Source organism: Orcinus orca, chromosome 5 (assembly GCF_937001465.1).
Source record: "Orcinus orca chromosome 5, mOrcOrc1.1, whole genome shotgun sequence".
Lineage (NCBI taxonomy): Eukaryota > Metazoa > Chordata > Mammalia > Artiodactyla > Delphinidae > Orcinus > Orcinus orca.
This window is the reverse complement of record NC_064563.1, coordinates 16239708-16262802: the sequence shown is the minus strand read 5'-3', so window position 1 is coordinate 16262802 and position 23095 is coordinate 16239708. Positions and strand designations below refer to the sequence as shown.

Genomic DNA, 23095 nt, shown 5'->3' with positions numbered 1-23095 from the left:
CTCATGGGCTCAGTAGTTGTGGCACACGGGCTTCAGTAGTTGTGGCACACAGGCTCAGTGGTTGTGGTGCATGGGCTTGGTAGTTGTGGCTTGGGGGCTCTAGGCCCACAGGCTTCAGTAGTTGTGGCACACGGGCTCAGTAGTTGAGGCGCATGGGCTTTGTTGCTCCGTGGCATGTGGGATCTTCCTGGACCAGGGCTTGAACCCATGTCCCCTGCATTGGCAGGTGGATTCTTAACCACTGCACCACCAGGGAAGCCCAGAAGACTTCTTGTATCTCACGTGTCAGTCTTGGTTCACAAAACTTGTCCTTATAAAGGAGGCTGGGAAAGCAGCATACGGCAGGGGAATCAGACAGCCAGGGTTGTTTTAGATTAGCTGTGAAGCAGGGGAGGAGGCAGTGGTTTGATAGTAGGTAGTTCCAGCCACAACTAGGAAACCCTCTTTTCCACAGAATACCAATTAACATGGGTAGTTTGGAATACAGGAGGAGTTTTTATTTTGGCCACTCTGTGTGGCTTGTGAAATCTTAGTTCCCCAACCAGGATTCCACCCCCTGCAGTGGAAGCACGGAGTCCTAACCACTGGACCGCCAGAGAAGTCCCAAGAACTCTTTAAAAGAACTAATACATTGCCTTTGAGATAAATGGGGTTGGGGGTTGGGTTCAAAAAAAGCCAGAAGTGACTGGAGATTTAGAACCCACTTCCCCTTGACTGGTATTAGTCCTCCCGCTGTGGTTCATGTAAGTATCTCGTTGGTAGTGCGTTTTTTTTCTCCAGTCAGCCCTGCTATGCCCTTAGAGCTGCAGATAGATTGGCCTGGTCTGGGTGTTAGGCACAGTACCAAAAGAATGCAGAAATCTAGTCTAGTCTTGTTATCCATACCAGTAAATGTAATCGTGTCCTGATTTGTTTCTTTCATTCTTCTCCTGGATTCTGTACCCACAAATGATCTAGCCATGATGTTTTTGGGTATCCCTATAGTTAGATGAGTAGTAATAGTAATAATGATGATAAGCGCCTATATTATTGCGCGTTACAGTGTGCCATTCATTGTGCTCAGAGTGTATATGCAATATACCATTGAGTTATCACCGCAACCTAGTATTATTTCCGGTTTACAGATGAGGACACTGAGGCAGAGAGAGATAAAGTCTCTTTTCAAGGTCTCTCATCAAAGCCAGGATTCTAATCTGAGTCTTTGACTCTAAAACCTTCTCTCTTAACAATTTATGTTCATTACTTCTCAATTTCATTTTTCTAGAATATTTTCACCTTTCCGCTATCCTATAATGTTATTGGGAAAAATAGCCTAGAAACTTGCACCTTTTCTGTTTGCTTTGATAAACAACTTCTTCAAAGCAAGATTTTTTTAAGTGAATATTTTTATAGTTTTACTGGTCATGGGAGAAAGTTAGAAGTGGTACCAAACTGCTTTTGTGAGCTTTTCTCTACCTTTAGCTAATCTAGTGTCAGAGTGTGGGGAAGAGCATTTCCTTTTCATAACATTTCCTTCCCGCAGATATTTAAGAAAGGAGCTTTCCACTTCCTGATTCCTAGTTCCATAAATATTGTGTGTATTGACATAACTTGAACGCTGTGACACATTACAAATCCTCGGGTTTTAAAAGAAAGATTTTCTGTAATAGAATTCTACCTGATCATTATCAGGAGTGCAGGGATTTACGTTAGAACTTGCATTTCCCTAAGTAGTTTGACTGCCCAGTAGCTTAAAGCGGTGCAGACTCCCTGGAAAGCGTCATGGCCTGATTTGGCCCCGTTTTGAGTTTTTCCATTTTGACAGCTTTCCCATTATAGAAAGCTGAGGCCACCTGACATTGTCCCTCTGTCTCTGCAGAATAAACTCCTTCCTTGGAAAATTAACTTTGAGTATCTTGGATAAAGAAAAGGCAGTAGGACTCTGACTCAAAGCACTTTTATTCCTGGAACATAAAACTTGGTTGTTTCTGACCACTTGGGTCAGGTCCTAAGATCAAGATGGAGAGATGAGGTGGGAGAGAAATGAGAGCCCCCTTTCCTCTTCCTGCTCCTCTTTTACTCTCGCCACCTCACCTACCCTTGATCCCCTGACATCGCGAGTAGTAAGAGTATTGTCTCCTCTGTGTCTGTAAGAAGAATTGATGTTGCCATTCAGTGTCAAAAGATTCACCAACTGAGAAGCACAGTATCAATGTCTGGGGTCAGACAGAACTGCGCTCAGAATCCTGGCTGTGTGACCTTGGGCAAGTTGCCTTTAATCCCTCAGTCTCAGTGTTCTCATCTGTAAAATGGGGATAACAGTGTCATCATCTTCCTGGAATGTCTATGAGAATTAAGTGAGATAGTGCACACAAAACTCTTAACACAGTGAATTGTCCCTGCTGAGGGACGGATACCTGCTGCATATCATCATTATTCCTAGTATTGTGTATCTCCCCAGAGTTTTGGCGCAAATCAGATTATTGCTCTTCTGCTTCTAGAATATTTTCTTGTTTTAAAAAAATGGTTTGAAACCTTAAGCCACTGCTACACAGCTGAAGGTTTGGTGCACTCCCAGGACAAACCTGGATTATGGCCTCTGAAATATGGCCTTAGGAATAATTACATTTAATGCCATGCCTCTCCCTTCCCATCCCCCATCAAGAACCCATGTCAGATGGCAAGTGAGTGAGAGATAACCATTGATCGACTCTTAATCTTTTATAAATTGTTATGAGTCATGTGTATATGTTTGTAGTAGTGATTTTCTTGTAACATCCCTCATACCCGATTAGGAGACACTATAACTTTGTGGCTGACAAAAGTGAATTCAGTATATTTTTCCCTTTATTCAAGGAGGTCAGTGGAGATAAACCTGGATTGCAGTGTGGGGATTACTCCCATAATTTGGAGTCACCAGCTTCAGAAGCTGCCTACTTTTTCTTCAGAGCTTGCTTAATTCTGGTTATGCCAGAGAGGAGGCTTCAGTAACGTCAGACAGCCTCTTGGACCTGCCCATCTCCTCTTTGTCAAGGACCATGGGTTCAGGATGTCCTGTGGCAGCCAGGGAGGTTCCAGGTTGGAGAATCTGGAGATCCGTGGTGCCAGGAATGGGGGCTTTCTGGTCCTGTTGTGGATTATTGGCCATCATTCTTGGTGTCAGTGAATCACAGCAGATCCTTATTTTACCAACAAATGTGACCTGCTTCTCCACTATTTGTTATTTTCTCAACAATGAAATAGGAAGCGTATGGCATTTTTTTTTGTTTTTTGTTTTTTTTTCCTTTTTGGAAGTCTAGTCTTTAGTCTTTTAAAAGTCTTTTAAAAGCTGGCTATGCTGTAAAGTGGTCCTGAACAATGTATTGATACACCTGAAACTTACATAATAGGAAAAAAATCATTAAGAAAATGAATTGACAAACCACAGACTGGGATAAAATATTTTCAAATCATACTTGATAAAGGAGTTATATCCAGATTACATAAGAATTCTTAAAACTCAAAAGTAAACCAACTCAAATTTTTTTTAAATTAATTAATTAATTTATTTATCTATTTATTTATTTTTGGCTGTGTTGGGTCTTCGTTTCTGTGCGAGGGCTTTCTCTAGTTGCGGTGAGCGGGGGCCACTCTTCATCGCAGTGCGCAGGCCTCTCACTGTCGTGGCCTCTCCTGTTGCGGAGCACAGGCTCCAGACACGCAGGCTCAGTAGTTGTGGCTCACAGGCCCAGTTGCTCCGCTGCATGTGGGATCTTCCCGGACCGGGGCTCGAGCCCGTGTACCCTGCATTAGCAGGCAGATTCTCAACCACTGCGCCACCAGGGAAGCCCCCAACTCAATTTTTAGGTAAGCAAAAATTTGAATAGACATTTCAGCAAAGATCTCCAAATGGTTTTGTATATGAAAAGGTGCTGAGCATCACTAGTCATTAGGGAAATGCAGGTTAAAAGCAAAATTAGGTACCACTTCACAGCCACTAGGATGACTTTATAATAAAGACAAAGATAGTGTTGGTGAGGGTGTAGAGGGACTGGAGCCCTAATCCGCTGCTGGTGAGAATGTATTCAAAATGATACAGCCACTTTGGAAAGTGTTCTTGCAGTTTCTTAAAAAGTTAAGCAGTTTACCATATGACCCAGCAATTCCATGCAGTGTTCCATCCTAAGAGAAATGAAAACTGTTCACAAAGACTTGTAGGTTAATGTTCATAACATGCGTGTGGCATGTTTGTTAGTCTTCAGAATTATTTTGAGGAGCTGAGCAAATAAGTCTGTTTGAAATCAGGTTTTGGGTAAATATCATGCCTTGTTTTGCTGGTCGGAGCCCCTGCCAAATTATGAATTTCTTGACACAGGTATTTAGCTCTAATTATGCTTAGTCCGCTCACTCATTTGCAAAGCACCTATAATTCTCAGGCTTTTAACAAAATGCCAGGCAATTTAAAGGCATGATGTTCTGCAGGAAGATTTGAAATAATAGCTAATAACATTTACTGACGGTAAGCCAGGCATGACTGTAAAAGCTCTACATGCAAAAAGATGATAGAGGCTTCCCTGGTGGTGCAGTGGTTGAGAGTCCGCCTGCCGATGCAGGGGACGCGGGTTCGTGCCCCGGTCCAGGAAGATCCCACGTGCCGCAGAGTGGCTGGGCCCATGAGCCATGGCTGCTGAGCCTGAGCGTCCGGAGCCTGTGCTCCGCAACGGGAGAGGTTACGACAGTGAGAGGCTCTCGTACCGCAAAAAAAAAAAAAAAAAAAAAAAGATAATAAATGTATTATCTCATTTAATTCTCCCAGCAATCCTAAGAGATGGGTATCGTTATTCCCAGTTTACATATGAGAAAACACAGACAGGATCAGTAACTTGCTCAGGATCACAAAGCGAGTGAGTGATGGAATTGGGATTCTTACCAGACATTCTCAATGAAGTCTGTACTCTTACCTGTTATACTGTACTTTATTACTTTAAAATTGTATATTCTTCTACTAAAAATGTGTTTAATTCTAAAACCAAGATTTAAAATTGAAATCAACTTCAGTCATGTGAAAAAAGTGTTTTAACCTCTTAACTCAGAGTAAATTTCAGCATAATCCAATCTCCTCCATCCTAGAAATGTTTAACTAGGGTATTCTTATTCCAGTTAAGCACAAGATCAAGCGTGGGGATTTAGCAGTCATGTTTTCAGAAGGGGAAGAGAAACAAGTTGAAATCTGCAGAGGAAGAATTCTTGTACGTGTCTTGAAGGGAAATGGGAAGAATCTCTTTGATTTTATAAAACCCCACAGACTTTTGTGAATCTGCACATGGGGAAAATGGCAGAGTCGTTGTAAATCCCTGAGAGAAAAGCAGGAGGGTCTACGAGAGGATCTTAGAGAATGGCCATAAAAAAGGATGACTTAGAACTGTTGCAGAAGGCATTAGAAGAGGAAGATAGAGTTTCAGGATGTCACAGGTGCTCAGCCTCATCCAGTTCTGTAGATGAAAGTGGTGACATCCGCTCACTGGATTTGGTAGCGTGTTGGGCCGCCATGGCTTTGGGGAGCAGTTTCACTGGCATGTGGGCACAAAACGCAGGCAGCTGCTAGCTCAGGAGACGTTTGTCTTTTTTTTTTTTTTTTTTTTGCGGTACGCGGGCCTCTCACTGTTGTGGCCTCTCCCGTTGCGGAGCACAGGCTCCGGACGCGCAGGCTCAGCAGCCGTGGCTCACGGGCCAGACGTTCCGCGGCACGTGGGATCTTCCCGGACCGGGGCACGAACCCGTGTCCCCTGCATCGGCAGGCGGACTCTCAACCACTGCGCCACCAGGGAAGCCCGACGTTTGTCTTTTGACAAGCAGATTCAAGTAAAGATTTTTTTCAGCACCGGGAAACTGTGTGGATGTTTTAAACAAAGCCTATGGAAAAGGAGCTACCGACTAGGTGAAAAATAAATGTTATTTTTGACGATAGAGCCAGAAAATCATTGTGTTTTCTTTTGGATAATCCTTACTAGCATCTTTTCTTTTAAATTTAACTCTTTTACAAAAGGAAGAATTGGAAGTTCTCCTTCCAATCTGTCAGATTTTTGCTCTGAAAGAAAGTTCAAGAGCAACGCAAGGTGGAAGGTGAGACAACTCACAGATAAGGCTGACTTGAGCAGGAGGGTAGGAAAGCTGGTCTTTATAGTCTAACCCTTCTTCTCGTTTTCCCCATCTCCATCTTTGCTTTCATATTCCTGGTTCCATCTTGGTCATCTAGCCTATTTCTCATTCCTGGTCATCCTTATTAACGTAAGATGTTTGCTCATAAGGGGTAAGGTGGGAACTCTTCCGATGGTATTTGCATGTGTAAAAGCAACCCCCTGGTCACAAGGCCCCACAGAAAGACCTGTTCCATCACTGCCTCTTCTTCATGACTGTTATGTACCTAGGTCTTGGACCCAAGGAAGTACCCAGGTTTATGGAGTGAGATTGGGAGCCAGCTTTTAAAAATTTTTCCGATGTTTCTCCAGATGTCCCAATATGATTGGTTGACTAAACCGTCAGTATTCCACAGATTTGAAATGTCATTTATATCATGTAGTAAATTCTCAGATGTATTTGGGGTCAATTTGTGAAGCCACTGTTCTGTTTCACTAGTCCGTCTGTCAGCTAATACCTATCAGTCTCAGTCTTTGAATTACTGTAGCTTTAAAATATGTCTTTAATATACCATATGGTTAGTCCACTCTCATTTTCTTTCACAATCTGACTGTTCTTACGTGTTTATTTTTCTGTATGTTTTAGAATCAGCTTGACTATTCCCCGTCCTTGCTGCCCCCCAAAATCCTGAGATTTCTTTCAATGAGATGGTGGTAAAATTATATATTAATTTAGGAAGAATTGATACCTCTTTAATATCAAACTTTTCTATCCATTCAGGCCTTCTTCTAAAGTATTTGAAAGCTGTCTTCATATAGGAGAAACGTGTTAAGTTTAATCCTAAATATTTTGTGGGTTTTGTGTCTATTATAAATAAGATCACTTCTACCATTATATTTTCTGAGTGTTATTCATTCATATATAGAAAATACATTTATTTATTCGTTTGTTTATTTGTTTATTTAGCTAGCTGAGCTGGGTCTTAGTTGCAGCCTGCGGGATCTTTTTGTTGTCGTTGTTGTTGTGGCATATGGGATCTAGGATCTAGTTCCCCGACCAGGGATCGAACCCAGGCCCCCTGCATTGGGAGCGTAGAGTCTTAGCCACTGGACCACCAGGGAAGTCTCAGAAAAGCCTTTTTCTTTTTAACCTAGCCACTTTAGTGAATTCACTCTTGCCTTATATTTTCAGTCAATGATGCTATATGCAAATAATCAGCTGTTTATAGGGCCAAAAAAATTCCATCGCCCAAGAGTCCCTTCACCTATACCCTCAGGCATCCACAGATACGTGGAATGATGATAGTCTTCACGTCTATGCATTTATTATTAAATTTTTTTTTACCTTGAATTGCAAAATATTTCAAACATACAGAAAATTATCGAACACTAACATGCCTATCATCCGTGTTTAACACATATAAATTTTTTGCTACATCACTGTCATATCCCTTCTTTTTAAACAACAGCCCTGACATAATACTGCAGGTATACCTAAAGCCTCTTCATCATCATGCCTTCTTCCTCCCCCTCCTTCCCAGAGTAAGTCCTGAGTGGAGCTGGGTGTCTGTCACCCTGCACTCACTACTGAGTATGTACATATGCAGCTTTGGTATTCTAAAAATGTATGTATGTTGTATGCAGTTGTAAATACTGTCCTGATTTAAAAGTAATAAATATATGCCCAGTATGAAAAATCCCACCTTTATAGAAATCTGTGGGAGAGAAAGTTCAAAGCGCTCCGTAATAATCACTTTAAGAAATCCACTGTTGGGACTTCCCTGGTGGCACAGTTAAGAATCTTCCCTGCCAGGGTTCCAGCCCTGGTCTGGGAAGATCCCACATGCCGCGGAGCACCTAAGCCCGTGCGCCACAACTACTGAGCCTGCACTCTAGAGCCCACGAGCCACAACTCCTGAGCCCGCGAGCCACAACTCCTGAGCCCACGTGCCACAACTACTGAGCCCGCGCATCTAGAGCCCATGCTCTGCAACAAGAGAAGCCACCACAATGAGAAGCCTGCGCACCGCCACAAAGAGTAGCCCCCGCTCGCTGCAACTGGAGACTAAGTCTGCACACGGCAACGAAGACCCAGAGCAGCCAAAAATAAACAAATTAATTAACTAAAAAAAAAAAGAAACCCACTATTCACAAAAAGGTGTATCAGGTTTCAGCCCATGCTGTTAGGTAGCATGTCGTAGAACCAAACACTATCGAGCTGCTTAACAAAGAACGCCTTCCAAGGGAAGAATAATTGAGGTACTTATTTACCACCATATCCTGTTCTCTACTGATAGTTTTTTATCTTGTTAAGAAAAGAAAGGAATCTCAACAAAGGTTACTAGGACTTTCAAGTGGGTTTCAACAGGGAGACCCATCATTGTTTATACCACAGAGCAACAGGCTTGTATAGATTGGATTGCTGCGCCTGATAGGAGCCTCTGTTGTTTCATGAGCAGCTGGTAAACTTGGAGCCCGTCTAAGACAATCAGAGGAAGTCTACATATAAACTTCTCTGTGCGAGGAAAGGTGGTTTTTCCATTTGCCTTTTTCCGAGCAGTTTAACTTCCTAATTGCTTGATCCAAATTGTTTCAGAGACTGTGTAAACCATATGTTTGTTAAATGGAAGAAACAAACATGGGGAAGTCTGATTAGCATCAACTTCCCTAGGAAAGGAGCATCTTCCCCAGCCCAGCTGAGCTCTCTTTGTACTTACTGGACACAGTAAGTGGGTCGGCAGAGGAGGAAGTGGGGTTGTAAATGGCTGCATCTGACTGTGGATTCGTTCCTCTTCTTTCTGCTTAAGCCCATATTTTAACAGTTATCCTTCTGTATTAGCATGAGAGAGACAGTAGGTGCTGGCTGACATGAGGAGAATGAATTTCACTCAGTATTTAGCAGATTTAGAGAGGGGAAAATATTATTTTGAACCTTTATGAGATTAAGTGTGTGAATGTGTCTGTGTGTGAGAGAGCACAAACACGCTAGCAAGAGTGAGCTCCTTTTCAGTTTTTATTCCATTGGGTTTGAATAATAGCTGACAGGGATGAATCATCCACTTACTTGACTACTGTTAAATCAAGTTTTTTATATTAAATTCATTAAAGGAGTAGTGAAGAAGTGGTGGACATTGTGTATCACATAATGAAGATGTTTGCAGGTCTAGATGAAATAATGATATTGGGTGACTGCTATTGAATCAGTTAAAAAAAAGAGCAGACTTGTTTCCTGCATCCTATTTTGGATACAGAAGGCAAAACAGTGGGGAAGTTCTGTGTGCAGGCACATTCAGTGACCCAGATGTGCAGGTGTGTAGACGCGGATACCTTGAGGTGAACTCACATAGCTATAAATAAAGTGGCTGCTCTCTATCATCCCAGCCGGACACCTGAGAGAACCACAGGTGTAAACTGGATCAAACGGTCACCCTAGGTCTTAATGGCGTTGTAGTTGTCATGGCTTAAGAGAACAATTAAAAAAACATTCTATTAACTTGTCTACTTCTTCTGTCTCTAATTCCACCCCCCAGCCGAAGACAAAGATTCAACACATCGATGAAACAACAGTAGCTGGTATTGTTTGTACTTAGGCAAACACTGGGAGAAATATGAACTCTGAAAATTAAGAGGGAAAAAAAGACCTAACTAGTTTTTTCCTATTTGTTTACATTAGTTTCCTGTGAACTCTTCGTCTTGAATTCTACTGGGGACTACCTAGTAAGTAAGGCCACTTTACGCTGAAGACTTTTTGGAACTTGAGTCATCTTGAATGATGGCTTTATGGCATAGAGATTTCTTTGCCTTTTATTTCTTTGGGAATACAAAGAATACCTTTGCACTGTCATTATTTAGGGCACTGCCTACATACCCTATGTGCACAGCATTAAGGAGGTTGGATTTCTCTGTCTGAAGCAGAATTATTTTTAACTGGAAATGGGCGTCTTTAACTAAAAGGTCATCTTTTTAAACTTGTGAGTTGGACCGAAAGAGTAACTCAGAGGTGCAGAGAGAAGACAGTAACAGGCAAGTCCTTGTTCATCTTGTTTTTTTCTCGTTTTTGATGTTGTTGTTGAGGTTTTGCTTTTGTCTTTATTTTTTACTTTTTGGTTTTATCCTGAGTCCTGGGTTTTACTACATCTGTGTCTGAGCTATCTAGACAATATTATAAGCTTTACTTGCTGTATGGTCAGGCCACTCAAGATGGCTGTTCTCTTGTTCTCTGTACATCCCCTGCTGGAGCAGTGCCACCTACCTACACCTTACTCACAGGAACGTGCTTGCCCCCTGCCCCAGCTAGTGATTGTTCTAATCATCAGGCCAGAATGATTCCATCTGCTAGTTTATTAAAGAGAAACATCTACCCTTGTGATAGTCATTAACCTGAGGGGCTGTGAGTGATGTGCCCCAGCTGCTGGTCTCCCTGGTAACTGATAAGCCCACCTGGCGTCACTTCCCCCTATAAATGGTAGCCTCCTTCTCCCCCACCCGAGCAGTGAAGACGGCTGCCCTGTCCCGCCTGCTGTCTGCAGCACAGGGCGCAGATGTTTCGGATGTGTGAGATCCCCTCTCCAATAAACCACTGATGTCTCTGTCGCTGTTTCTGCGCTCTTTCTTCGATCTCGAGGCTGGGCAGCTACAAAGCTTGTAGGCCTGCAGGGAGCAGCCTGACACCAGCTTTGCCAAAAATCGACTGCTTTGTTTCTGGTAAACACAGTCTTTTAAAAGTATAACGTTGTTTGTTTGTAAAGTGTGTTACCCTGGTTCCTCCTTTTATAAAAATTATGTGACCTTTGATAAGCCTCATTTTGATATGAGAAATATTTTATATATTCTGAGTATGGTTGTGCTGGTCTGTTGGCAGTCTCAGGGGAGCTTTGGAGGTGATCTTGCCATGTGAACTTTCAGTTAATACAGATGATTACCCTAGCAACAAACAGACTTGATCAAAAGGCAGTGTTTTGCTTTTATAGTTGATACAACTGTGTTTGCCGGTTTTGGAGGGGGAAGAATCTATCAAACTAAATTTTAAAAATGATTATAAAGTTTTTAAAGGAGAGTTACAGGGAGTGGTTGACAGGCAGATGCCCACCCCCGAATGAAAAACTTTCTAAGAAATCTTGAACAAAATGGCCTGTTCTGAAATTCCTAGTATAGTTGGGCACAAGGATTTTGTTTTATCTCTTAGCTCTCCTGAGTTCATACATTTGCATTTATTATTAGGTAAGGTTATTATACAATATGGTTCCTAGAATACATTAAAATGTATTGCATGGTCATCCATTTACTCAGCAGTTATTATTGAGCTCTGCCGTGTTCAACTGAGAGTACACGTAGAGAATAGAGGGGAGGTGTATCTAAGCAGAGTTGGGATTTGCCAAGGAAATGAGTGTGTCTGCAAGGAGTGATTGTAAGTAGGTATCAAGAAATTCAAGTTGGATAAGTGAATAAGCATGAATGAGAGGACATGAAGGGTTTAAGGATGGAGGGAAAGGTGGTGGAGTGAGTGGGTTGTAGGAATGGTGGGTTAAAATTGTTGAGGTTGAGGATTAGAAGAGGTGAGCCAAAGAGATTGGCGGGGCTGGTTAGACAGAGGTGTTTGACGTTGGGATGGCAGAGAGGTTGCAGTTGGTGGTAGTGACAAGGTTGATTGTTGGAACTGAGTAAAGGAACTAAGAGGCTGGGGTAATGGAAGGATTGCCACATGGAAATTCAAGAAAGTAGTGTTGGAGAGTGACAGTAAGCCAGTAACTAAACGCATGAGTGAGGATGAGGCATGATCCAGGGCCTGGAGATGACTGTGGGGATGAGATAGAGACTGATGGCATGAGCATCAAAGCTGGGGACCTTCTGGGAGGACAAAGCGATCATTGTCTAGGAGTAATGAGACTCAGGAAAGGCAGGCAGAGAGCCTTCAGAGGAGGCTGTGCTCTCTAGAAGAGCCAAGTTTCTGTTAAGGCAACAAGGTAAAGGGAGAGTTCAGAGAAGAGGCTGAGGATTTAGAAGATTTTGTTGGCTTCCCTAAATGAGGTGCATTTCCAGAGGATGCAGGGGAATGCTTCAGCCGAGGGGCTTAGGGAGGTGAGGCCCGATTAGGCATGTTCATAGCACTGTGCAGGTGACAGTACATTCAGGGGAATGAAGTATACCAGGCGGTCTTGGGCATAAAAGCAGGGATAAAGGGCGTGGCGGGATCAGTCCTGGTGGTTTCTGAACAGGTGGTGAGGCCATGCATGTTAGAGAGAAGGATGGGTTGGGCGTCTTGCCGGAAGCAAGCAGACCTCTGGGGCTGTTCTTCCCTCCTGTGCCTGGTGGTTTGGAGGCTGCTAGTGCAGCTTCGCTACCCAGAGTGTGAGTAGGTTTGGGACGACCTCTATCCTGCGGATGGGGGTAAGGCTGGGGAAGTATAGCTGTTCAAGCCTTACCATGATGCACGCGTGTCTCACTCGTTGCAAGGAAATGCCAGGAAAATGTAAAATAAAACCTAGAGGGTTTAATAATTGTTTTTTAAAAATTTTTATTGGAGTATAGTTGATTTACAATGTTGTGTTAGTACAGCAAAGGGCATCAGTTAAACATGTACATATATCCACTCTTTTTTTAGATTCTTTTCTATATAAGCCATTACGAAAAATTGAGTAGAGTCCCCTGTGCTATACAGTAGGTGCTAATAATTGTTTTTAATATTGCTTTTATATGTAAGATACAATTTAGTATACTACAGAAAAATAGTAATTAACAGGTTTAATTTTGGAGGGTTATATTGATTCATAATCAGTAGATTAATTCAGAGTCCAATTCCTATTTTTAAAATAAATCATTCTCAGGCTTCCCCGGTGGCGCAGTGGTTGAGAGTCTGCCTGCCGATGCAGGGGACGCGGGTTCGTGCCCCGGTCTGGGAAGATCCCACATGCCACGGAGCGGCTGGGCCCGTGAGCCATGGCCGCTGAGCCTGCGCGTCCAGAGTCTGTGCTCCGCAACGGGAGAGGCCACAGCAGTGAGAGGCCCGCGTACTGCAAAAAAAAAATAAAAAAATAAAATAAAAAATAAAATAAATCATTCTCTCCCTGTCCTCCTTCCCTCCCCTGCCACCTTCCCCCAAAATGTGATTTGAAAACCGATAATGTCACAGTCTCATCCACTGAATTACTGTGTTCTTTTTCCCTCTTCCTTACAGTGAAGAAAGTTACAATGTCAATGATTATTCCTTAAGAGATCAGCTACTGGTGGAGTCTTGTGACAGTGAAGAGCTTAATTCTTCTCCAGGGAAGAACAGTTCCACAGTGCTTTATTCGAGACAGAACTCTGCTAGTCACCTCTTTACGCTGACAGTCCTTAGTAACCATGTGAACGAGAAAGTGGAGATGCTGCTGGGAGCTGAGACTCAGTAAGTATGTGCGAGGAGAGGGTTTCAGAATATCGGCTGTCGGTCTTCCCTACCTAATTACCCTTGGTCCACAGACTCCCTCAAAACAGTAAACTCTACCTACTATTTATTTATTTTTATTGATTACCTGTTATGCACCAAGCATAGGTCTGGGTGCTTTATACAGATGCTTGTCTTCTCACTGTCATCTTCTCAGTGTCCTGAGAGATGGATATTATTATTTTCATCCCCATGACTCCTGATGGGCGTGTTGTGCTTTAGGTGGTGTGCTTTTATATTTACAGTGTTTTAAAAATCATTTTATTTTAATCATTGATAAAATTATGACCCGGGAGCCCTAGGAATATGACCTAACTGGCAGTGTGATCCTAGGCCCTGAGTTTTCTTAGGTACTGAAATTGAAGTCATTTTGTATCACCTACCTTCGACCAGGCAGCAGAAAGACCAGTGATTTCTGTCAAAAGAGATAGATACTCAGTTTGGGGAAATATGTTTGTTGCAGGAAGGGGAACCCCTTCCAGGGCCTGAGAAAATGGGCTCTTGTCTAACACTTGGAAATGAATTGTGTGAGGAGACATACGTACTGACAAAGCAGAAGACTATTGGGAAGGGGTGCCTGGGCGGAGAACAGCAGGGTAAGGGAACCCAGGAGGACTGCTCTGCCATGTGGCTCTCGGTCTCAGGTTTTATGGTCATAGGGTTAGTTGTGGGGTTGTCTCTGACCAGTCATCTTGCTTGTGCCCATATTTGATCTGACTCAGGGTCCTCCCTGGTGGTTCTCGCATCTCTCAGCCAAGATGGGTCTAGCATGACCGTTTCTGGGAGGTTGGCGCACATTATGGGCTGGCATCTCCTCCCTGCTTTCGGCCCCTCCCGAAAATTCTCCTGGTTAGTTTTCCACGGCAGCACCGTGTCCTTATCGGCACCTCCTGTTGTGAGACCACTCATGCAAGTGGTTAGCGTCGTGCCTAGCCAAGGTGGGCAGCTTCCATCAACGGTTCCCTCACGTGTTGATCCCTCTTTCCCATCCAGAGTTTATGCAGAGGCAGAAGCCATCCTGTTTGCGCCTGCAGTTTCACCAGCAGTTAGTAGGCAGTCCATCCTCACACAGGATGAAGGGAAGGGGGCTTAACTGTCAAGTCCACCCGTGCTGCTACTGAACCAGACTTGGGTCTGCTTGCCCGTGCACAGTAAAGCCAATCTACTGACACCAGTTTGTGGTGAAGGAAAGTGCAGTGTTTATTGTAAAGGCACCAATACAACGAGGATGGGTGACTCACACTCTAAAAATCCCAAAATCCCCGAAGGCAAGGCCACGTGAGGGAGGGGGTCGCAGGGTATGTGATCAGCTCGTGCATAATTCTCTGATTGGTTGGTGTTGAGGTAAGAGGGTGGTTGACATTATGAATCCTTAGGTGCCAGTCGGTCTGGGGGCTCATGATCATCAAGTAGTTAAGTTCTTCCATTTGGTGGTGGTTTTAGCATCTGTAAAACAACTCAGGAAATGTGCATCAGATACTGTTACCTAGGTACTTCAGAGAAAGCAAAAACAGAGGGTTTTGGCGGGGTCGGGGTGATGTCTACCTTGGGAAGGCCCTGTAGGGTCCTGTTTGGTTACATTGCGATTTTGTCCACTTAGAGATAGCTGACCAATTTGTTTGGAAACTGGAAACCTCCTCTTAGAACAATCATCATAGGCAGGTATTATGTTGGGTCAGAGGGTGGAACAGTGGAGGGAAAGGAGAAGTTCCCTAATTCTTGGTCCTCTGGGGTTCCTTCACCCTCTCCCACTTGGCTCCTACATGGTGTGATTAAAATGGATCAGTAGCTCTTGAATAACAACCCTAAGACTGTAACAGAATCTTAGCGAAAGCCAACCCAAAGAGATAATCTCCACTTTTTAAGAGTATTTTAACAGGGTCCCTGGATTGTTAGAGAGATATAAGAAAAGAAAAAGAAGGAAAAAAGCCATCCACATAAAAACGATAAATGCTCATTTCATGTTTTTGGCACTAGAAGTAACTTTTCCAAAGGTGAAGAAAACCAAGAAGGGCAGGGTGATAGAAAGCTATTTGAGATTTAAAAACAGCCGAAAGAGAGTATTACAAATGCGCTCAAGAGCTAACAGAGGGAATGAATAAGAAAAGGAGCGGCATCCTCTGTGTTTGTTTATAAAACAAAGAAATACCTCTTCCTAAGGTCCCAAAATTCTTCCAGGAAACTGATGGAAAGTCCTGCTGCATTCCAAGGATGCTCCTCTATGTTTTCCCCTCTGGGGAGGGCACCTCCGGTGGGTGCAGTGCTTGCTGGTCTGTGCAGGTGACCAGCAGGGGACACACCCAAGACCAGGGCTGAGGAAGGCGTTTCTTTGACTCTAAAAATGATTAAACCCCTTGGCCTGTGAAGACAGACCTAGACCTCTTCTGTTTGGGGAAGCCTCTCTTAGAAGAGAGAATTTAGTATGTCTGACCTTTGGACCTTAAAGGACTTTGAGGATGAAAAAGTCTTAAACACTTTGGAGATTACTGCTTATTATAAAGAATTCTCAGAAATGAGATTTGATTTTGTCTTTTTTAGTCAGGGAGAAAGTGTTGTTGGTTTTGCTTTACGTTTTCCTTTTCTCTGTGTTTATAAGGATTGTTTGCTCTTTATCAGCAGAGCTTTTCCTGACCGTCTCCTTCATAATTTATGTAATCTCTACTGCTGGTTTCTGAGATTATTCCAAGAGAGTAGGCCGTAAACCTGGCATGTCCAGTTTTTACACCAAGGCTAGATCCTTTCCTGGGACGTTCTGTAGCCTTTGTTCCACCCTCTTGCCTTTTGATCTTGCCATAGACTGAATGGATGTTCATTTCCTCAATGAGAAATGTTCTCAGAATATCTAGTTATGTCACCCGTAAACCCGTGGGTATGACTCATATTTGTAGTTCTTTAATAGCAAGAGAACATTCCAGAAGGGGCAGAGGGGCGGCTGTCTCCTTGGGTATGGAAGGAGTGACTCCCTCACTCCCTCCCCCCCCCAACTCAATTACAGTTAAAGTAAATAACTGGACAAATACTTTTAAACCTACAAGGCATAAAGTATCATTAGTGCTGAAAGAAAATATATGACAGCCAGGATGCACTTTCCTTAAAAGAAAACACAACAAAACCAAAAAAAACCCAATCAGCTTTTAAAAGTCTAGCGAGTTGTTAACATGCTGTATTTGGAAATGTGCAGGCCAGCTCTGGGTTACCTGGTCTTGAGTAATCAGAGTTCCGGCCTATGTAGAATGTTTTCTTTGCTTCTAAGATTTGCCAGATGTATATAGGTGAGTATGTTTTTTTTAACTTTTCTCTCTTTGATGTTATACTTGGTTAAAATGGTCCATTAGCAATCTAGTTGAGAAGGTTTTCACCACCACCCAGGCCTTGAGTAACTGCAGAATTTCAGACCAGTGGATTACATTCTTTGGCTACTTATTCTTTGGTTTGAAAAAGAATAGGGTTTGTACCTAAATATTTACCTTCTTTGAGAAACTCTTCCTAGTAGAGGCACCTGGGGCTATACGGAATGTGAAATCGGCCGAAGGAAGGGTACAGCTGTTTGGCACAAGGACGGTTCAACTATTATAAGGCAGTGAAGTTGTGGAAGAACAGATCAATAGCTTTGATTACATAAAGAATGCAGAAAAGCTCACCAAAAGGAAATGGGGCAAACGCTTAGTGAGCATCTGGGATGTGCCAGGCACAGGACCAGCTAGAGAGCATGAAGGGAGCCTTGGGTGTTTCTAGAGAAGGATGGTGCTTCCGAGCTGAAGCAGTTAAGTAAGATGACTGTACATCTTGGTTTCTTTGGGATCAGTGTTATTATGTCTCTTGTTCTGGCAAAATTAAGAATAGCACCCTCTTTGACTTTCCAAAGTGCCTTTAGACGATAAAATATGTTGTGACCCTAATTATAGGTCTGTAGTCCAACTCCCTCAGTTTTCTCCCAGATGTAGGATGAGACTCAAAAAGGTGAAGTGATTTCCCTAAAGCCACACAGGAGGTGAGTTACTGCCAAAATGGGACTAGACCCTGACCTTCCTGAATCTGAAATTCTTTCTAATAACAAATTTTAAACTTCTTACTGAGAAGCTGCCATCTCGGAGACTATTCCACCCCCATCTTGCTGTTCAACTTGGCCTTTTTCTGGCTCTGGAAGGGAAACTCCAGGAAGCTAGCAGCTATTAAATGTGAAAGACTACTAAAATGTGACTTTTTAAGTTCATAGACTTAAAAAGTTTGTGGTAAATTTAAGGCATCATATGGTTTGAAATATTTTATAATAAAATGCTGACTAGATGTTGCATCCCTCAAACTATCTTCCATTTAAAACTTCCTTTTTTGTTCCTTTGCCTATGTTTTTCCTACTTCCTGGAATGCCCTTCTCAGAACTCCTCGAATTACCAAATGTCTTACTTCTCAGGGCTCACGCCAAGTGCCAAGTCTTTCCTCTACAAGGAGGCCCCTCAGTGATCTTGTCCGCAAGAATTCCAAGTGCTTGCTGTGTGTGCCCCTCTTGTTAGTTCATTTTTCTCCTCCTGTTTTCTGTCTTGCCCACCCTCTGCCGTACAACTGCGGGCCCCCAACCCACCCCTAAGCCTCTCCTTCCCTTTACGGCTGCACTTCTCAAGAGAGCAGCTTTCATTTCTCCCTATTTACTCAGTGAATTTTTATTGTGCACCAGCATCCTTTCAGGTGCTATTCTAAGTGCTGGGACGTAGCAGTGCACAGTGCAGAGACCGGATCCCTGCCCTCTGGGGGCTTCTGTTCCACTGAAGAACCTATGCCTGTGTGCCTCCTGCCCTCAAGGAGGTGGCTTTGGTGGCACTGAACTTTTGCCAGGCTGCCTGGGCAGATGGCCTACAGTGAACTGGGATGGTGGGAAAGCATTTCTTCATCCAATTTTAAAAATAAATAAGTGCAGTGGAAACAGTAAAGCCAGGAATGTATTCCGGAGTGTGAAGTGCTGGGATGGGGATCTGTCCTCTAAATTAGATGGCAGAGGAAGACTTCTCCAGGTGACATTTGGGACTGAGCCCTGAGTGCCTGGAAGGAATCCATCCATGGGAAAATGCAGGGCCAGAACGTTCCAGGCAGAGGGCACAGCAAGTGCCAAACTCCTAGGGAAACAAGTTCGAGGCCATCAAACTTGGCTTGAACATAGTGAAATTGGCTAGATCAGAATAAGCCAGGGAGAGAGTGGGTGGTTGAGAGGCTGGTGGAGCCCAGAGCATTTTATTTATTGATTTATTTAAATTTATTTATTTGGCTGTGTTGGGTCTTCGTTTCTGTGAGGGCTTTCCCTAGTTGTGGTGAGCAGGGGCCACTCTTCATCGCGGTGTGCAGGCCTCTCACTATCACGGCCTCTCCTGCTGCGGAGCACGGGCTCCAGACGCGCAGGCTTAGCAGTTGTGGCTCACAGGCCTAGTTGCTCTGCGGCATGTGGGATCTTCCCGGACCGGGGCACGAACCCGTGTCCCCTGCATCGGCAGGCGGACTCTCAACCACTGCGCCACCAGGGAAGCCCCACCCCAGATATTTTGAGAAGCACTGGTTTAGAGCCTCGTAGACTGGAATGGGGAGTTCCATGGAAGACTGGTGTGGGCACAGGAGTTTCAATGGGGAGAGCAGTTAGGGTCCTGTTGCATTAGTCCAGGGGAGTCTTTTAATGATTTTTAAAAACTTATTTTTAAATTTATTTTTGGCTGCATTGGGTCTTCGTTGCGGTGCGTGGGCTTCTCATTGCGGTGGCTTGTCTTGTTGCAGAGCATGGGGCTCTAGAGCGCAGGCTCAGTAGTTGTGGTGCATGGGCTCAGTAGCTGTGGCTCATGGGCTCAGTAGTTGTGGCGCACAGGCTTAGTTGCTCTGCAGCATGTGGGATCTTCCTGGACCAGGGCTTGAACCCGTGTCCCTTGCATTGGCAGGTGGATTCTCAACCACCGCGCCACCAGGGAAGTCCCAATCCAGGGGAGTCTTGATGTTGGGATGGACTGTGGTCTGTGCGAGGAGATGGAAACCTAACATTGTGGAGGTGGAGACAACAGGACCAACTGAAGGACAGGATGAGTTGGGGTGGCTGTGAGTGAAAGAGAGGAATCGATGATGCTTTGGGTTTTTGGCTTGAGCAGCTGACGCCCTATATTGAGTTACTCCTTGACCGTCTTCAGTATGGCGTCTTCCTCTGCCACCCAGTTGAGGGCGCTCCATCAGAAGATGAGCAGTGGCTTCCTAGGTACCACACCCAGCAGTCCAGTCTTCCGCTTTCTTTACCTCTAATATCATTTAATTTTGTTAGCTGCCCAGCTCTCTGACGCTAACCCCCTTTTTGAGATGTTCTCAAGCTGTTATCTGTGTGCTCTTAGTTTTTCTCCCACACGTAACCTTTCCTCTTCACTTCCCCTTCAGAAATGCAGCCTGTCTGGAACCAGTCATCATCAGTACGCTCCGCTTTCCCTGACACACACATTTCTGTAAATGGTACCCTTGACACCATTTCAACTTACCCAGTCTGGAGACTTGGTGTCATTTCTGATGCTTCTAGATCTGGACAGATCCACCCTGGACTGGTTCTTCCTGTATGAAATGCTGTTGCATCTTCCCACATGTTTCCATCCCACTACCTCCTTCCCAGGGCAACCCATATATCCTTTATCTTTTGAACCACCCTCAAAGCCTCCTAACCATTCTTCTCTCCAATCAGTTCTTCACAGTTTTATTACTAATCCCCACACTCAGCTTCAGTTTTGTCCTTGTCTCACTTTGTATGTAGCAGGTTCCCAATAAATATTTTTTTGGAATTGCCCTACAATTAATACAATTTACTTTTCTATATCCAAGGCAAGGTAGCAGCATGTAGAGAAATACTGCTCCTCTATGTCTCTATTCACTGGGGTTTTTGTTTGTTTGTTTTGTGCTGCTAGAGCAAGTTTTATCTAAATTCCACTTGTTTTTCAACATTTGCTGTCAAGGATGTAGTTAAACTTTTTTTTTTAGCGTGTACCTCTAAGCCATACTGTGTTATATCTGTTTGCTTGTTAAAGATCTTAGGTCATTGCATTATTAATGAGACAGTGTTTGGTGGAAAATACAGAAGCTCACCCCTTGGTAAAAGGACAAAGGAGGAATGTTTTACTAAAGTCATTTTTCCCTCTGGGCCTTGCAAGAGGAATGTTCAAGGCCGAGAGCCCCCTTTGTCTGCCTTCATTAAAATGAAGCCCAGACAGCTGCAGCTGGCACAGAGCAACGCTGTGGCAAGTGGCGTCCTTGGCTTCCTGCGTCCATAATGGAATTTGGATGGCATTTGGGTCCAGCCTGTGCAGAGATGAGACACAAGGACACGTTCAGTAATGAACGAAAACTTTCTTCACCCGTTCTATTTAGCTATGAGATATAATCACCTTAAGCTGTAAGCAAAGGCCCTTCTCAAAGTTTCTGTCTCACAAATTGAACCAGATGCCTAATAGTCCTGTCAGCCATTCTGACAACCCATTCCTGGGCCCTCCTGATAAAGGGGCATTGTTTGCAGGCAGTCTTTTGCTCTCTTCCTGCTTCTGTTAATGATTTAATTAACAGGAAGTAAATAGGATGGGATAAAATTGTAAATAGTACGTCTGACATACTCTTCATCCTTTAAGAAAAATCCACATAGAGATCACAATTTGTATGGAAAAAAATGTATTTATTACAGATTGTAGTATTTTTTTCTTCGTTGAATCTGGAATCTATGTCCAATAATCTTTTACATTTGTACAGTGCCCGTCAAGATACTTAAATCTTTGGTGATTCCTCATCACTGACCTCCAGTAAAACAGGAGAGCAGGTGATGGTGTGGGTCTTTTTTCCAAGGAAACAGGTAGTTGATCCACTTAAGGTTAACTTCAGGATTCTGGACCAGACTAGGTCTCATGAGCTGTTTGATATGATAAACAGGAAACAGTTGATTTAACTATATAACATGTCATGGAATCTAAATTTCTAGAACTCTTAGTGGGCTAGGGGAACTACTTTGCTTTGGTTAGATTTTTTTTTTTTTTTTTGCGGTACTTGGGCCTCTCACTGTTGTGGCCTCTTCCGTTACGGAGCACAGGCTCCGGACACGCAGGCTCAGCGGCCATGGCCCACGGGCCCAGCCGCTCCGCGGCATGTGGGATCTTCCCGGACCGGGGCACGAACCCGTGTCCCCTGCATCAGCAGGCGGACTCTCAACCACGGCGCCACCAGGGAAGCCCAGATTTTTTAAATTAGTAAGTTGAGCTGGTGTCCAGCTTTATAAGGCTTTGTTGCACAGCATTCATGAGGACTATTTTTGCCCTGTGGGTTTTCTTTAATGGATCAGCTTATTGAACTCATCTCGTTGAATTGAATGTGTGAGAGAATGAACAAAAACAGCCATCTCCATGATCCTACTCCTTAGGAAGACTTTTTTCCCAAAGGCCATGGGTACAGGAGTTTCACAAGGAACCATAGGTAAGTTTGTAGGCTGTGAAACGGAGCACAAAAGGTATACATCTGGTCAAATGCCATTTTTAAAGGGACAAAAGAAAGGTTAAACAGCAGCTGAGGTCTCTTCCCTTCTATTGAAAATCCAGGGAGACCCCCCTCCAGTGGTGAAGCCCTTTGTGGGCGTTTGTTCCATTCCGTCTCATTGACGGTCCTAACCTCTGTTTCAAACCCTGCTTTCTACTTTCTTAGTGTGGATCTGTGTTTTCTAGCAGATGCCTGGTATTCAATGCGAAGTCCAGCTTGGCTGTATCTTCAACCTTTGTGTAATTAAGTTTAAACCTACGGTGCTTAATCAATCATATGAGGGACAGGACAAGATACTGTGACAGCTGACTCCCGAGTGGGGAGCTTCAGGATGGTTCTGTAAGGAACATCATTTCATGCCGTGCAGAGAGAAAGGACTGCGCTTCCAGATATTTATGTTGAAAGGGCCTCTTCTCAACTCTCAGATGGGTTTTATTGAGAGGGCGCCATCCCAGCACATTGCACAATGTGTTGGATTCTGTGTGCATTTGTCTTTTGCTCCGTCTGCTCCCTCATTGAAGGAAGGCTGTGAAGTGCAAGAGGCTCCATTTTACTCACTTGGCAGCCCCAGCCTGGCACAGGACTCCTGTAGAGGCAGGGACTTGGTGAATGTTGTTTGAAGGAAGGGAGGGGTCAGGAGCGCCTTAGAAGTTGATCTGCCCCAGGTCCCCATTAGCGGCATTGCTGACTGTGGCACTTTGGGCAAAGGGAAATCTCAGTAAGCTGGGTGTGGCGTGGATTGTGAATTCGTGTTGATTGCCTTACCTGTCCCTGGAGATAATAGCTGTCTGTGTGTGAGCCTTGGACTTGATATCTAAATTTAATAATGGGTATGTCTAGGCCCGGGGTTTTCTTGTTCTTAGAGTTCCATTTTATGTGGAGTGAGTCTCCTCCCTGCTTTAGAGATGCAGTGCTTTCTGCCTCATGATAGGAGGGGGCTCCTTGGCATGGCTCTCGGAAGCCCTGGGTAATGTCGTGTGGTTTTAATGGCATCTCAGAGGGGGTGGGACTGATTCAATTGAAGCCATTTCAAGAAGCGGCTCCTTTCATTGAGGCAATAAGG

The 23095-nt window shown here is 43.9% G+C and overlaps 1 protein-coding gene across 3 annotated transcripts in view; it reads left to right on the top strand.

Annotated features, from left to right (window-relative positions):
• ARHGEF26 (Rho guanine nucleotide exchange factor 26) overlaps positions 1–23095 on the top strand; it is a 154237-nt gene that overhangs the window by 116635 nt on the left and 14507 nt on the right. For 2 of the 3 annotated variants that reach the window (XM_033414347.2, XM_004284500.3), the window contains one exon: positions 13270–13479. In XM_033414347.2, coding sequence (XP_033270238.1) covers positions 13270–13479 — 210 coding nt within the window. Of the gene's footprint in view, positions 1–9768; positions 9813–13269; positions 13480–23095 lie in introns of those variants that run through there. The other variant, XM_033414349.2, reaches the window with a different exon arrangement.